This window comes from Choloepus didactylus, chromosome 2 (genome assembly GCF_015220235.1).
Source record: "Choloepus didactylus isolate mChoDid1 chromosome 2, mChoDid1.pri, whole genome shotgun sequence".
Lineage (NCBI taxonomy): Eukaryota > Metazoa > Chordata > Mammalia > Pilosa > Megalonychidae > Choloepus > Choloepus didactylus.
The window spans coordinates 178,428,614-178,445,096 of NC_051308.1; the positions used below are offsets into that span (position 1 = coordinate 178,428,614).

At 39.5% G+C, this 16,483-nt stretch overlaps 2 protein-coding genes across 8 annotated transcripts in view; one reads left to right on the forward strand and one right to left on the reverse strand.

Annotated features, from left to right (window-relative positions):
- Positions 1 to 6,827, reverse strand: part of MIER1 (MIER1 transcriptional regulator) — a 70,579-nt gene extending 63,752 nt beyond the window's left edge. Inside the window, exons 1-3 of one of the 6 annotated variants that reach the window (XM_037826965.1) lie at positions 6,675 to 6,826; positions 5,456 to 5,556; positions 2,693 to 2,766 (exon numbers count right to left, since the gene is read on the reverse strand). In XM_037826965.1, the coding sequence (XP_037682893.1) occupies positions 2,693 to 2,766; positions 5,456 to 5,556; positions 6,675 to 6,741 (242 nt within the window). In that variant the 5' untranslated portion in view covers positions 6,742 to 6,826. Of the gene's footprint in view, positions 1 to 1,312; positions 2,668 to 2,692; positions 2,770 to 5,455; positions 5,557 to 6,176; positions 6,441 to 6,674 lie in introns of those variants that run through there. The other 5 variants (XM_037826961.1, XM_037826962.1, XM_037826960.1 and 2 more) reach the window with 5 other exon arrangements.
- DNAI4 (dynein axonemal intermediate chain 4) overlaps positions 6,636 to 16,483 on the forward strand; it is a 140,707-nt gene continuing 130,859 nt past the window's right edge. The window contains exons 1-2 of one of the 2 annotated variants that reach the window (XM_037826958.1): positions 6,636 to 7,103; positions 15,174 to 15,354. In XM_037826958.1, the coding sequence (XP_037682886.1) occupies positions 7,057 to 7,103; positions 15,174 to 15,354 (228 nt within the window). In that variant the 5' untranslated portion in view covers positions 6,636 to 7,056. Of the gene's footprint in view, positions 7,104 to 15,173; positions 15,355 to 16,483 lie in introns of those variants that run through there. The other variant, XM_037826959.1, reaches the window with a different exon arrangement.

The following is a 16,483-nucleotide window of genomic DNA, read 5'->3' on the forward strand; positions in this document are numbered from 1 at the left end:
AAGCAGAAACTCCTAACAGCCACTCCAGAAACTTTAGGTCCCTCCAGACAACAGATACAGGAAAAGGCCTCCAAATTAACATTTCCCATAATCTAGTCAAGTTTCTGTATTCTAAGATTTCAAAAGGAGATACAGTGTTGACGAAGGTACTCACCATTGCCTTCATTTAGCAAACAACAAATTAAGAAGAAAACTGGGGGCTGGATAGTAAATAAAACTATCTACTTCCTGGATTTGTCTTTGAGCGCCTCTGAGACCAGGAAAATGGTAATTCAAACAAGAGACATGCCTTATCAACCAAACATTTACAGTGGCTTATCTCAAAGGAGACATAAGTCCAAATATATCACCTCTGGAACTCCAGGGGGTAAAGAATAACGAAATTTTTCCAAGAACAAGGGAAAAAAGTAAAATATTTTCAGCAGTATTTACCAAGTTCGAACCAATCATAAATTAACAGTGGTTGTTCGCCCATAAATTTTAGGTCCAAAAACGTAAAACAAACTACCACCAAAGAAACGGGGCTTTGGGAACCTGTGTACTAAAAAAAGAGAAGGAAGACAAAACAAACTTCCGCAACAAAAAAATAAGAAAACAATAATAGGTGGCACTGAGTTGAAGGAAAAGCATTGATTTGGAAAGTGAAGGGGGGGGCAAAAGATGGAAAGCGACTTTGCAGAAATACAGAGGGTAAGACGTTCTACTTTGGAAGGAAAAAAGGAATTGTTTGCAGAAACGGGGAACTCTCCCAGCCTGAAGGGATGGAATGAGGCTGGCCGTGTTAATTTTAACTTCTCCACGTTAAATTTATCATCATCCAAGAAAATTACAGATTTAATCAAAGGCCGTTTTGCCCTACGTTTTCTCCAGTACCAGACTGGATGTCAGTAGCAAACGGTTGGGGGTTACGCGAAGGGCGCAACAACATCCTGATTCGGGAGACAAGAAACTTCACAAGAGGAAGCTGCAGCTCCTCTTCTGGGCCCCTAGCACCGGCCGGCGAAGTTGCGCCACAGGCGCCCCTTCCCCCGCGTGCACCCCCTCCCCCTCGCGACACCCACTACTACGCAGTAATCGACCCTTCAAACTGCCTCTGAAGTCCAACTACGCCTCCGCTTTCTCCTCTCCCCGGACCCATCTCAACTAAGTTCCAAAGAAAGCTCCCGCCCAAAGCGCGGCCTGTTCCGGACAACAGGTGGGCAGCGGCGCCGGTAGGGCTGGGCCTCCCCTAGCCAGGCCCACTCCACTCCTCCCCGGCCAGGGCCCGGGGGCACCCAGGTCCGGGACAGGGCGGGGGAGCTCGCTCCCTTACCTCCGCCATATTTGCCGTACTGACGGGTCACATCTCCGCGGCGGCCGCAGCTGGGTCACCGCCAGAACCCGGATGTGAGACTCGGCAACGGGAATCAAGCCGCCGCCGCCGCTGCCTAAACGGGAACGCGCAGGAACCGCCCGAGCGCGCCCACCACACCCTACTCCGCCCCCTCGCGGCGCCCCGGCTGGGCTGGGCTGGAGGGAAAAGGCCGGTACGCGCGCGAGAAAACAAGCGCGCGCACGGTCCCGCGGCCAGCCCTCCTCAGGAGGGGGCGGAGCCAAGTTGGGTGTGGGGACTTGAAGGTGGGCATCTCCCCTCCGGGACCTTCCGCACCCCAGCAGATCCATGGCTCCAGCTGGGGGAGGAACCCTAGGGGACCGAAGTCAAGGAAAGGTGGCGAAAAAGCCGTGTCCGGCATTTACATTGCAGGGGAAAAAGTACGTTGTATTTTACATGTAGGTCATTTTTGTAGTGCATCTTCTGGAAAACGGATGTTACTGTGATGCAACAGTACAGTACTGCACTTTGAAAGCGGTTATCCCTTGACAATTATTTCTCTCTCGGTTGATTCCTGAAAGGAAATGTAAAATCCCACATCCCTACTATCTTTAGAGAGGTTAGAGTAAAGAGATCAAGAAAAGGGATTGTTAGGTAGTCTGGTCTGCCATCCCCACATCTCTTTTGCTTTTCCTCACACCCAGTAGCAACACCGGTTGAATTTTGCACTATACAAAAATTTTTAAATATAAAATCCTGAAAAGCTGCTCTCTGATGGATATAAATAATCTCCGACTTGACTGCATGGAAAGAACCCGCTTATTTGCATTGCCTGAATTCTGAAAGTTTATCTTAATGTATTGGCCTCGAGCTGCCAATTGGCCTTGATGCCAGTTCTGATGATTGCCAGAGCCAATGACTGCAAAATAACAAACAGGTTTCACTTCCACTACTAAGGCAGATACTAATGCCAAGGTAATATTACAATGTTCACTAATATCTAAAGCATGAATTAAAAAGTTCTTAGTTCAAGAATTTTTAATGTTCAAAAGTTTCTCTTAATGTAGTTTCAAAAATGACTACCAAAACCAACTAAATATGAGAATATTCACTCCCTCTAAATAGTGTGGTCCCAATGCGACAATATATTGCATGAATGTATACATACACAATTTTTCTTAAAGTTAAGACTTAACTTACAATGCAATATGGGGAAGGCTATTTTCTTAAATTATTTGTATTTCCTTAAAATTCTAGATGCTATCAGTTTCCTATTTCCAAAGATTCAACATTAACTTGAAACTTATATGTCCAATAATTGTGCATGAATAAACTGCATTTACAGGTATATGAAGTAGCTGCTAAGTGAAAGGACATTACCTGGTAATTTGACAGGAAAAGAGTCCACAGACAGTCTGTAAACCAATTAAACATAAACATCTGATGCACATTTTCTACTGAAAGAAAAGCAAGGGAAAGAAGAGAAAGGAAAACTTTAAGGTTCCCAAATCTACAAACAATTTTTACCATTAACTGTACTGTGTTTTCATTTTTTAGAATACTTATATACTTATGTAAATATAAGTGTTTTTCAGGATTCCTTGGGGGAATAGCACAGGTATATAGTTTCTGAGAATTACCCTGTTGACCTGAATTATGTTTGTCCTTTGAACTTGAAATAAAAAAGACTTCTTAAACTGTCAGTTTGTATCCAAATAGTTTTCACTGTCTACTCAATGGAAAGAGCTAAAGGCAAGGAACAATGGATGTACAGGTGGGAAAACATATAAAGAATAAGGGGCCTAGAGGTAGAAACTCAGGCTTTATAGTATGGGCATGAAAGAGAATTTTCTGGTAAAAAAACAAAAGCTGAAATATAAAATTTATCTGGATACCAAAAGGAAAATGAAAAAAGTATTGTCAAAATTCAAGGTGAAAGAATATCTTGTTTGCTTAAACCCATTTAATCTTTGATTCTTCAGCTTAACCATCAAAAAAATCCCACAGACCCTTAAACTACTGAATGAATTTTGAAATTGTCAGGAAAACTGAGGTCTGAGACCTATCTGAATGGGTATCCAGCTTACTGATAAATTACTTAATATCAATTTTGCTAATTTTAAATGGCAATATCCCTTAAGGGAAAAAATTCCTTCTACATTCCCCCCCCCTTTTTTTATAAATGTGAGTTCAATAATGTTTTTTAATTTCAGATATTCTAAAGCTCAAGAGAAGCAGCTCTAACACTGTATGTCATCAGTAACACATTACTAGTGAATTCAGTATAGTTTTACTCCCATTTTATTCTAGTGACATATTTACCTTTAAAAATTTCAGGAGCCATCTTAAGGGAAAAAAAGTCTTTCTCAAAATTCTTGCTTACCCTCTTCAAAATCAAGGATGTAAAATTTAACCATTCATTAGTCAGAGATCTTAGTGTTGGATGGGACCTTAGAGGTCTTTCATCTATTTTCTATCCTGTAGAGGTAGGAACCTCTCATTTTTCTTCCCCACTGAGAGGCTTTTCAACCAATGCTTAAACACCTCCGGTGACTCACTACCTCAGGAAGAGGCTGCTTCTTTCAAAAAAGCTCTCATATTTGGAACATTCTTCCTTTTATTAAGTCAGAATCTATCTTCCTTTTACTTTTATCCATTACTCCTAGTTCTTCAGTTCTTTGGATTAATTCAACAGATGTCTTCTTTTGTGCATTCAAATGCAAACAGTCAATAGTCATACTCGGGTTAACAACAGCCACCAAAATTTAAAAAGTCTATTGATACCAGAAGAGTTATAAACAGGACATGACAATGCTAAATTCATGAGAAAATTCACCATTACCTATGACTTTTTAAAAATGATTAATTTATATTATTTATTAATGCAATAGTTAAAATGGTAGTTATAAGAGTTGTGTAGTAAAATGTTTAAACTAAAAAGTGTGATTAATTCCAATTTTATGTGAGATTTGTGGCTAATGTCCCAAAGCAAAAAATAAAATGCTATACAAAGCCTGAATAAATGCCTCCTTAGCTCCTATTTCCCCACCTAAAGGCCTCTTTACTTTCAGGCAAACTAACATTAATTTTTACCACATTAAGATACTCAAAAATCTTATATTGGGAATTTTTTTACCAATTCACTGTACAATCCATTAAAAAGCTATTAAACAATTTTACAGAGGCTCTCGCACACACACACAAGAACTCCTCTGAGTTATTATTTTGCTGTAAATCATTTTAAGGTCACAATTTTTACTTTAACCAGTACCTTAAACTAACCAAAAAATAAACTTCTTTGGCAGTTTGCATATACCTAAGAAATATAACCTTTTATGTACTTCTGACACCCATCTTAATTACAAATATATTCCTATACTACACAAACATATCTCTTATGCAATTCAAAAAGATACCTCTCAAAATGCACCATGAAAACACTATTTACACTTTCAACTCTGGGGCCATTTGATTGAAATAGATAAGTACAGCACACTCAAAATCCTAAAAACAAATTTTATATCAAACAATTTTCAGGGTCCATAAGACCCTGCTGAGATTATTTTTCAAACTATCCTAATGTTTATTTAAATAAAGTGACAGCCTACATCATATCTTCATGATGTGCAGGTAAAAATGTATGGATAACTACTAGTTTTGTTGAAAATACTTAAACACCAAACAATTCAACTTATTTTTAAAATGACACTTCTGACAAATTGAGAGTTTACCTTTAACTTAGTAAGGAGAATGTAGGTTGCAAAGCAGTAATGCATTACATTTGGAAGGCCCACATCTATGCAATGATCAGCATCATCTTTTTGTTAGTTTGATTTTATTAGTAACACCAAACTAAAACACTTATATAGCCTTTTGATTCTTCAAAGAACAGTTTTAGTTTTTCTTTTCATAATAATTTTTACATAGAGTTTCATCCAGCAGCCCCATTTTATCAGATTACTATAAATTGATATTCTTAAATTTCTTACATGGTTGACATGTTATTTTTATCTCAAATTCTGGAAATTATTGGCTCATCAGTTCTCAAACACTGGAACATATAAGAAGAGTAATATAATATTTATATTACTTGAGGGAATTTGGATTTTCCCTCCCTTAATCTCCAAGTGTGCCCCTGCCTACCAGCATCACATCCGTCTTGTCTGCACTGAACCTCAACCAGTAGGTTCTTAACCACGTCCGAAACTCAGCCAGGCACTGGGAGAATCGAGCCACCACACCATCTGGATCAAAGGAAAGAAAGTCTTAGTAGCAAGGAGACTCGGACAATGGTACCAATAAGTTCAACATCCACCCTGCCTTACATCTTAAAAAAGATAGTGGGGAATTAGGACAAGGACCCATGATAATTACATAAAAACATTAATGATTCTAAAGCCATGCAATTTGTAACCAATATAATAAAGGGATAAAAGTGACCCAACAAATAGTTCACCTTTTTCCACCCATGAATTGAAGAATGAAGAACTGTTCAAACCCCGGATCATCTCGGCTAAACTGCCTCAGTAGCCAGAACTGTCTTGTAACTGCATAAGCTTTTATGCAGAATTACCGAGTTTCAGCGTTGGAGGAAGCATTAGGGAAAACTGTGGCCCAGAGACAGGTAGTGACTTGCCCAAGGTTACACAGCAAGGAGGACAAGAGATGGGCTCCAGGCCAGGGATCTATCTTTCTAACACAAGCTGGAAGAACAAGGCCACTCAAAGGGATGGATAAGAGGGAGCATCTGTACCAAGGGATCCTCCCACCGAATGGGAGGACCACGTTCCCTCACAATAAGGCCCTTTTCGAGTCTCTCTTCCCTCCCTCCGAAAACGGCACATTCACCCACGACCCTGCTCACCACAGAGGCTGCAGTGCGAGCAGGAGCCTCCGCGGAATCGGACAGTACCGATGGAGATACAGGGAGAAAGGGCGGAGCCACAGGCGGGTGGTCACCTTAGCCCCACCCTGAGTGGGATTCGCGACCAAAAAGAGAAAGGGGCGCAAGCGAATCAGGCCAGACGCGCAGTCACTCCGCAGCGTACTCCCAGCGAACCGCGGACGCCGCGGAAAACCCGCGCCGCCGCAGCGAAGGCAAAAAGACAGGTCTACGAATGATCAGACAGCGCGGGGGTGGGGGTGGGGGTATGCGCATGCGGCTTGGGCGGCCACCGCTGCTCCACACTGGGAAGCGAGCCAGGCGCGTTCTCACAGCCCCTCCCCGGAAGTTAAGCGTCTTCCGGGAGGTCCTCTGTGGTGGGGGAGGGGGAGGAGAGAAAGGGGGCCGAGGGGACCTCAGGACCCCTTCATCGCAAACAGAAATAGGAGGGGAGAGGTGGTTTGTGAAGACTTCACTTACAGCCGCTGCCGCTGCTGCCGCCGCTACCCTCGCTGTTGCCGCCACGGCCTGAAGAAGCCCCATCCATCCGCTTGCAGCCGGGGAAACTCAGAGCTTGGGAGGGGCCTGGGGCCCGGGCCGCCCGCCTCCTTCTTCTATCGTCCGGAGCTTCCTCCTCCTCCACCAACCCTTGGCCCTCCCCTGCGCTTCCGCCCTCCTCCTCGGCTTCTTGCTGCCAGCCAACCGCGCGGCCGCTTGTTGAACCAGGCTCCACCGTCTCCTTGACGCCGGGCAAACATTCCGGTGCTTTGGCCCGAGTGACTAACGCCCGGGCTTGGGGTCTAGGTACAACGGAACCCGCTAGGGAAGGAGCTGGTAGACCAACCCCCAGCCAGTTGCCACCATGCCCATCTCTCCGGCAAGCAGTCGCAAGCAGACGAGTCTCGCGGTGTAAGTTCCAACGCTAAAACTTTTTAGTCCATCCCAGCAAATACCGGAGGAAGCCTTACTAGATCCTGTCCCTGAATTTGGGAAGGCGTTGCCTTACTGTTTCTGGGTTCAATCAGCAGCCTTCGAGGCTCCCAGGTCTTCGAGCTCCCTTGAAGTTCCTTCCTCGACCTAGTATAATTCTTTTCAAACCCCTACTGCTTTGCTTGCTCTATGAAAAAAGAGCTGGTTTGTTTAAAACTGCTCTTCTTCCTAGCACTCCCGATTTTTTTTCGGTCATGTTTCTCTCAAGCATGCCTTTCATGCTGTGCCTAGATGCTCAGGCTCTCAGCTTCTGTGAGCCACCAGACCAAGCAATTACTATGCTCGGTAGTCTAGGTCTTTTTCTGCCTCCTCCTGATACCATCCTGCCATAAAACTTATTCTTGCCACTGTTTTCTGCAACAGTGGATAGAGGTGGGAGAAAAGCCCACAAGCTATGCTGACTTGTCTCACTTGAAACTTCAATGGTGCCTTAGTAACCACCCCACCCCCAGCAATTCCACTAAAGTTCCCTAATTTATTCACTCTCCCACACATCCAGACCACTTTTGTTCACTCTTCTCAAACCTTCATCTTTCTCCAGTCTCTTCCAGCTGAGCTATTCTTTTTTCAGCAGTTTTTGAAAGAGTTTTTCCTTTCCATTCTCAATTCAAGATTTTGTCCATTCTACCACTCCAACAAAACAGCTTGTGTGAAGATGAAAGTAACCATCCAGCTGAATGCAATCACCAGTTCTCAATTCTGTTCTTAACTGACCCGTCAGCAGGGTTGATCTAGTATATCACTTCTTGAATTTTGAAACAAATTTATTTCTGGGATATCACTCTTCCTTAAATCTCCTCTGAGTTCCTGGCTACTCTTTTTCAAAATGTTTTGCTGGTTCCTCCTCATCCCACATCTAAAATATTAGAGTATTACTGTGATCAGTACTTCAACCCCGTTTCTTCACTATTGTCTTATGCCTTTAAAATTCACCTGTATACTGTTGACTACCAAGTTTATATCTCTAGCCAAGATGTCTCCCAAGAAAGTATACCTAATTAGAAAACAAATCTGCCCTTAATAGTTGATAGGCATTTCAAAACTCATATTCAAAACTGAAATTAATTCCCCCTCATTTTCAGTCTAGTCTGTAATTTTTTCCATTCCAGTAAATGCCAAATTCCACTCTTCCAGTCACTCAGGTTAAAAACCTGACTTCTCTCTTATACTCTACTGCATCAGCAAATTCTATTAAGCTACCAGCAAAATAAATAGAAACTAGCACTCCAGTGTAAGTCACTGCCACATTTCAGAAGCCACTTAAATATTCTCCCTGCCAACACTGTCACCATGTTAATCAATGTGGCCCTTCTGCTCAAAACTCTGTTCCAGTTTTTCCTGTTTCACCCAAAGTGAAAGCTCTTGTCCTTACAGGGCCCCATAGAATCTCAGCTTGGACTCTTCCCTTGGCCATTTGCACTCCATATTGTTCCTGGACACATCAAGTATGCTATATTCCCACTTAAAGGCATGTGTATTTGTTCTTTTTTGTTTGGAAACAGAATGGTGTTCTGAACGTAATGCTTCTCACTTTACCCCTCCTATGCTCAAAAACCTTCAAAAGCAGTACTTTGCTTCTGTAGTAAATTCCAAGGCATTAGCCTGGCATAAAAGAACTTTAATGTCTGTTTTGTGTTTTCAAATTTTAACTTTGTTTTCCTTCATGCATTTAAGTGAATCATTTTGAATTCCTTGTATATACCACATGCTTTTCTGCCTTCATTGTTCACAGTGTTCTTTGCTCAAGATGTATTTCCTGTCCTATTCCAATTTCCCCCTCACTTCTATCTGCTAAAGACGTGAATAAGCACACGCAGACACATATACATACACCATACTCATTCTTCTTTCAAAATTGACCTGTCATTCAAAGCCTGACTCAGATATCACCTCCATGATTTCTTGCCTCACTCCTCTGGCTGAAAGAAATCTTTCCCACAACTTTGATTTCATCTAGTGTGTAACCTCTTTTGAGGCAAATGCAGGTTTGAATTTGCATTATAATCATTTACATGTTTTATGTCTTTTATTACATTTTAAGCGCCTTAGGGCCAGTGTCTGATTCATATATCCCTGCCAATATGTAGCACAGAGCCATACATACAGTGTTTTATAAGTAACTGTTCAGTGAATGGAAGAAATTGATTTGGTTTAGACTGGAATTACCTTCATTCCATTAAACTAAGAAGGGGCTAATGCAGAAACCTTTTCTTAAACCACTCCTACTTTTCCTCTTGGGATTATTTATTTCAAACAGATTTACGTTTTCTAACATGATATATAGATAGATAGACAGACAGCTATAGATAGATACCTTAGATTTATAACATAATTGACTACAGGCACCTCCTTCCATTTCTTTTAAGAAGTAGTCTATACTTTCTCTAACTTCTCACTTTTTGTCAGGCATAGTGCTAAAAAGGCTGGGGCCACATTGGTGAACACTATAAGCATGTCCCTCCCCATAAGACTTACAGTCTGAAGATTTTCTGCATTCATTTATAATACTCTCTCAGAAGTTTTCAGTAACTACCTAATTGATAAATCTAACATCATTCATTCCTATAGGGAATAACAGAAGAAGAACTGTTTCTGAGTGAATGTAATAATATGATTTTATTATCTATATATTCAGTTTGAGATGCAGGTTCACATGCAGCTCTTTAACTTGAGTCTAAAGATCAAGAGAATGTTTTGACTTAGATATATGATTTGGAGATTATTCATTCATTCAACAAGTATTTATTAAGCAGCAACTGTGTATTAGCTTCGTAGGCATTAGGGATACAGCAGGGAACAAAACAGTGCCAAACACCCTTCATTCTAAGGGAACAAACAGTTTATTCATAATATAAATAAGTAAACTATATACAGTTGTAAAAAGTGCTAAAGAGAAAAATAAAGCAAGGAAATACAGAGCTTTGGGGGGGGATGTTTGACATTTTAGATAGGGGAGCTAGGGAAGGCTGACTAATAAGGTGATTTTGAGTAAAACCTGAAGAAAGTGGGGATGCTAAACATTTACATACATGGGGAAGACTATTTAAGGTGAGGGAACAATAAGTACAAAGGTTCTGATATGGTAATGGCCCTGGCATGGGTAAGGACTATCAAGGATGCCAGTATTGTTGGAGAAGAGTAAATGAGGAAAAGAGTGTTGAAGATGAAGTCAGAAACCTAACTAGATGCCTATGGGACTTTGTAGGCCATTATTAGGACTTAGGCTTTTACTCTGAATGAGATGGAAAATGAGTGGATATTTTCGAGCAGAGGAGTGGTGATCTTGCTTGTGTTTAAAGGATCAGTCTGGTTGCCCTGTGGAGAGGAGACAAAAAGGGATCAAACTTAAGCAGCAAGATGAGTCTACTGCAATAATCCAGGAGAAAGAGGATGGTGGTTTAGACCGGGATGGTGGTAATGAGGGTAGTGACAGATGGTTAGATTCTGGGTATGTTTTGAAGTTTTTTGGCCTAATTGGAAGAACAGAGTCTCCATTAACAAAAATATGAGAGACTTCCAGAGGATTAGGTTTGCTGGACAGGGTGAGGATGGGTAATAGTTGGTGTCAGGAGCTTAGTTTTGGACATGCCGAGTTTGAGTTGGAGACTTCAGGTAGGTAGGCAGATATATGAATTGATGATTGAGGGGAGAGGTCCAGTCAGATATAAATGTTTGGTAGTTCTTATATAGATGCATTTAATGAATTCACCTATTCTATGAGCATAGACAGAAAAAGAGAAGAAATTCAAGGGTGAGCACTGTGGCTGTTCCAGTTTGCTAATGCTGCCATTATTCAAAATACCAGAAATGGATTGGCTTTTATAAAGGGGATTTATTAAGTTACAAATTTACAGTTCTAATGCCATAAAAGTGTCCCAGCAAAGACATCAACAAGGGGGTACCTTCACTGAAGAAGGACCAGAGGCATCCTGGAAAATCTGTTAGCAAGAAGGCACAAGGCTGGTGGCTGCTCTGGGGCTCTGGTTTCAAAATGGTTTTCTCTAAAATGTCTCTGAGCTTGTCCTCTCTTAGCTTCTCTGGAACAGACTCTGGGCTAGCATCTCAAAGCGTCAGCCAACGTTAGTAGTCACAACTCCAAGCATCTCTGAGCTAAGCCAGCAGTCTTAGTCTGGCCAGCGTTTTTAAAGGACTCCAGTAAACTAATCAAGACCCAGGCTGAATGGGCAGGCCACACCGCCATGGAAATAATCTAATCAACAAGTCACACCCTAATCAAAGGTGTCACTCACAGTTGGGTGAGTCATAGCCCATGGAAACAATAAAAAGATTCCAACCTAATCAACACTATGTCTGCCCCCCACAAGATTACATTAAAGAACGTGGCATTTGGGGGGACATAATATATCCAAACTGTCATCGTGGCACTACAAAAATGAGAGGCTGAACGTAAACTAGCAAACAAGACTCAGAGGAAGTGGCCAGAAAAAGTCAAAGATAAAAAATAAACCACTAGGTCAAATGCTGCTGGTAAGTAAGATGAGAACAGTGAAATGATCATTGCATTTAATATTGTCTCCTTAAGAACAAAGATGGATGGCAGCTGGAGGGGCAGATGAGTTGAGAAGCTTTTTGTTTATTTTAAGATAGGAATAATAACATATATATGCTAAAGGAAATGACCCAAGAGAGAGAGAAAAGCTGATGATGCAGGAGAGAGAGAGTTGTTAGATAAATATTCTTGAATAGGCTAAAACAAACGAAACCTAGTGCAGGTGTAGAGGGATTGTCCTAATCTAGAATCAGATAAGTCATCAACAGTAATAGGCAAGAACTAGAGAACATAGGCACAAATGCAGGCAGGTACGTATAGGTGACAAGAGGGAGTTACCTGATTGCTTCAGTTTTCTCATTTTGTCAGTTGAAAGTAGACAGGAGAATTAGTATTGATATTTGAGGAGAGAGAAGGTATGACATCATGGCTTTATAGAGTGTAGTAGAAAATAAAAGAAGAAATCACAGTATGATTGCTGGGACATTAAGGACCCCCTTTAAGTTGGTGATATATGATTTTAAGTGAGACCATTCATCATGGTTTGCTGTTTTTATTCCAGCTTCCTTTAGCTTCACAGGTACAGGCTCAAAATAAAAGGAAAATCAGAATTAACTGAGGTTTTGGTTTTGTCAGCAAATACAGTGGTTTAAAAGAAAGGAAAGGGAGGTGAGGATGTAAGTAAGGAGTGATTGTAATAATTATGGATTAAAATAATTAACCTTAAACCCACGAGGTAAGAGATGGCAGGGGAGGGGCGGATAAGGTAGTAAAAAGTGGTAGAATCAAGAGATTGGAGGCCATAATAGGGTGAAAGGATGGTTGAAGTTGGGGTATAAGAGGATATATAAGCTGGAAAAATAGGAAATGATAGTTGACATTGCTAAGGAGAATCTCAAATGTATGACAAATTCAGTAAGTGAGAGTAAGTACAGAGGAAGACAAGATCATTTACATATGAAGAGTTCAAGGAGTAAGAAACAAGAGTATTAGAAGGATTACTTTAATGGATATTGATATATTCAAGAATTATGCTGGGAGTAGCATTGGAGAGAAAGCCAGTGATTCAGGACATAGGAGGTGTTCTGGTTTGCTAATGCTGCTGTTATGTAAAATACCAGAAATGGATTGGCTTTTATAAAGGGGGTTTATTTGGTTACAAATTTACAGTCTGAAAGCTATGAAAATGTCCACATTAAGACATCAATACAATATACCTTCACCAAAGGAAGGCCAATGGCATCTGGAAAACCTGTTAGCTGGGAAGGCACATGACTGGCATCTGCTGATCCTGGGTTGTGTTCTGGCTCTTCTCTCAGCTCAAGTGTGTTCTTCCAAATGTTGCTGTTGGGGTGTTTTGTCCTCTTTTAGCTTCTTCGGAGCAAAGTGTCAGCAAAAGTCTGCTTTCAATGGCTGTCTCCAAAATGTCTCTCTTGGCTATAGCACTAAGCTCCTTCTCTCTGAGCTCTTACAGGACTCCAGTGATTTAAGTAAGACCCATGCTGAATGGGCCGGGCCACACCTTCATGGAAATAATCTAATCAGAGTTATCACCTACAGTTGGGTGGGTCACATCTCCATGGAAACAACACAATCCAAAGGTTCCAACCTAATCAAGACTAAATACATTGGCCCCCACAAGATTGCATCAAAGTACGTGGCATTTTGGGGGACACAATACATCCAAACCAGCAACAGATGATAGGAGAAGGAAGGTAGTGGTGATACGAATAGATTACCATAAGAAAGGGAAATATAAGTAGTCATTGAAATTGTGGATTTTGCTGGATTTACCTAGGGAGAGTGTATCTAGTGAGAGAAGCAGATAGTTGAGATTTAAGCCAAAGTGTAATCTGAAAAAGAGGAACTTAAAGGAAAAATGGAATTGGGTTGGTTGGGTTTTGTAAGGACAGTATGGCAAAAGGGTAAGAGAAAATGAGAGTTTAAGGGTAATGGGGAAAGAACAATTCAGATGATGAATTGTGGATTCTGAATTAGATCAAGGAAAAAGAAACCTAAAAGGTAATCATTAATTGATAGAAAGTGGAAGGGTTACAGATTGAAGAGCTCAAGGAAATTGAAGAATAAGAAACAGTAGTGTAACAGAAACCAACTTGAGAAGTCAATTTTAAGAAGTTGGGCTGTGAAAGGAAGGAGAGATATAGTAGTAAGTAAAGGAAGACATAGCTAAAGGAAGGATTTTTAAGTTGATGGGGGTTACTAGAACATAATTATATGCTCACATGGAAAAGACAGAAGGAAATGAGATGTAGGAGACAGGCAATTGATAGAGAAGAATCCCTAAGAAAGTAGTAAGAGACAAGTTTTAGAGAACGAATAGAAAGACCAGCCTTAGGTAAGATAAACAACTCTTCCACTGAGAGATAAAGATGGATTTAGATGAATTTGTAGAAGGTGGAGGAAGAATTTTTAAATGGAGAAGTAATTAATTTAAAGGAGTTTTTACCTGATTGATGTTTTATACTTTCTTAGAGATGTTGGGGGTAGAGTCCTATAGAGACTGAAGGAAGAGGGTTAAGTTAGGGTACTTAAAAAGAATGTAAATTTGAAATAGTGCATGAATGGAATTCCTTTATCATTTATTTTAAAAATATTTATTTAATGCCCACCATATACTAGGCACTGTCTTAGGAGATAGGGATACCAGCAATAAATAAAACAAAAGTCCCTGTCCTAAAGATGCTTACATTCTTGAAGAGGAGCTGACAACAACAAACAAAAATAATGTAGTGATAATTGCTATGAGGAAAAATAAAAAATGAAATAGGGTTTATTGTCATTTTAAAATATTTTTAAGTCTGATTCTTTATGATTTGAAAGTGAAAGTAGTATTTAGAATGTCTTCTTTGCAAGCGTATTAAGGGAAGGTCATCCTCATTTTATAAAAATCCACAGTACAATCAGTACAAAATAAATAAATGCTAAGGTAGGTCCTTCTCTTAAGGATATTCCTTCTAAGATTTCATTAATCATGTTTAAATCTGCCTATACGGTTTCACTCTAAACTCACTTGTGCTTATTATTTGCCAAACATTTTCTAAGCATAACACATACATTAATTCATTTAATGTTCAAAATAACCTGTGAGTTAGGTACTATTATTATCCTCATTTTACAAATAAGGAAACTAAAACTCAGAGAAATCAGTGTAGACTTTGGGTCTGACTTTCTGGGTTCAAGTCTCAGTTCTAGTAGGAATGTTTTCCATTAAACTTCTGTGACTTTGTATAAAATAATATTTTTAGTAATCTCTGAGAATTATTGTGAGGGAAAAATGGTAAAATGAATGTGAACTCTTTAGAACTATTTATACGTAATGAACTCTCAAATGGCTATTGTTTCTTATTTATATGTTTAGATTGTTTACATGTTTCTAATTGAAAGTCTTGTTTTATTGATGCTTGATTTTTCTTTTCCATTCTGAATCCTCTATATTTTGTTTTCTTTTCCTGATGTAGAAGCAGTAGCTCATCAGCAAGGAAGTCTATTAATTTTACTAGCTCAGCAAAAGGAGTTCAAATGAAAGGATATGTGGGTGCAACCCAAAGCAGAACTGGTATATCAAAAACCATGGTTGCTGTACCTGAAATGAAAACGGGAGAAAAAATGGGTATTTCTACCAATAAGCCATACATACAGGTATGTTTTTGAATTCTGTTTTGAATTCTGAGTTTATTTGAAAATGACACTATGAGAAACCTGACTGGAATGTTAAAAGGAGAAAATATACTGCTTTCAAAAAATCACTCACTTCAGATATTGACATTGATTTTATTGGAGACCTTACCACATAGTCTACCTTACAGTATATGGTTGGCTGTGACCGTTATAATTCATCATTGATAATAAGAGTAACAAAGTAAAATGAAGAAGGTCTACTCATAACTTTAAGAACTAGATGCTTATTATTTTAATTATAGCTAATATAGTATAGCTAGCCTTCATGTTCTCAATAATGTACTCTTGAAAATAACATAAAATGAATTTTCATAATGTTTATTTTGTCCCATTAGAAAACTTACAATTACGGAATGACCTTTTTTTGAACTTTTATTTGAAGCATAACATACATACAGAAATGTATATAAATCTGAATGGGCTAGGTAACGATTTTTTAGATAACAGACCAAAAGCACCATTTATAAAAGATAATATTGGTAAATTGGTTTTCGTCAAAATTAAAACTTCTGCTTTCTAAAAGACACTGATAACAAAATGGAAAGAAACCCAACAGACTGGTAAAAATTATTTACAAAGTATGTATATGATAAAGTACTTGAATCTAATATCATTAGTCATTAGGAAAATTCTAATTCAAACCATGAGATATTGTTATGTATCTATTAAAGTGTCTGAAATTAAAAAATGACTAACCATACCAAGTGTTAGCAAGTATGTGGAAGAACGGGAACACTCAAATACACTGATGGTAGGAATGTAAAATGTAAAACAATTAGACAGTGTATTAAGACATTGGATATGTCATCCAGCCATTCCACTTCCAAATGTTTAACCAAGAAAAAAGAAAGTATATGTCTATACAAAGATGAGGGCCTGAATCTTCATAGTAGCTTTATTTAAAATAGCCAAAAATCATGGGCAACTGTAATGTTACTTTAGCAAACAAATACTATGTAAAAGTATTATGCATCATGAACAAGTGGAGATGCTACATTCAAGGTTATTCCAACATTCAAAAATCAATAATACCCACAGTATTAATAGAGAAAAAGGGAAACCACGTGAACATCAGAATTCTTAAAGGAAA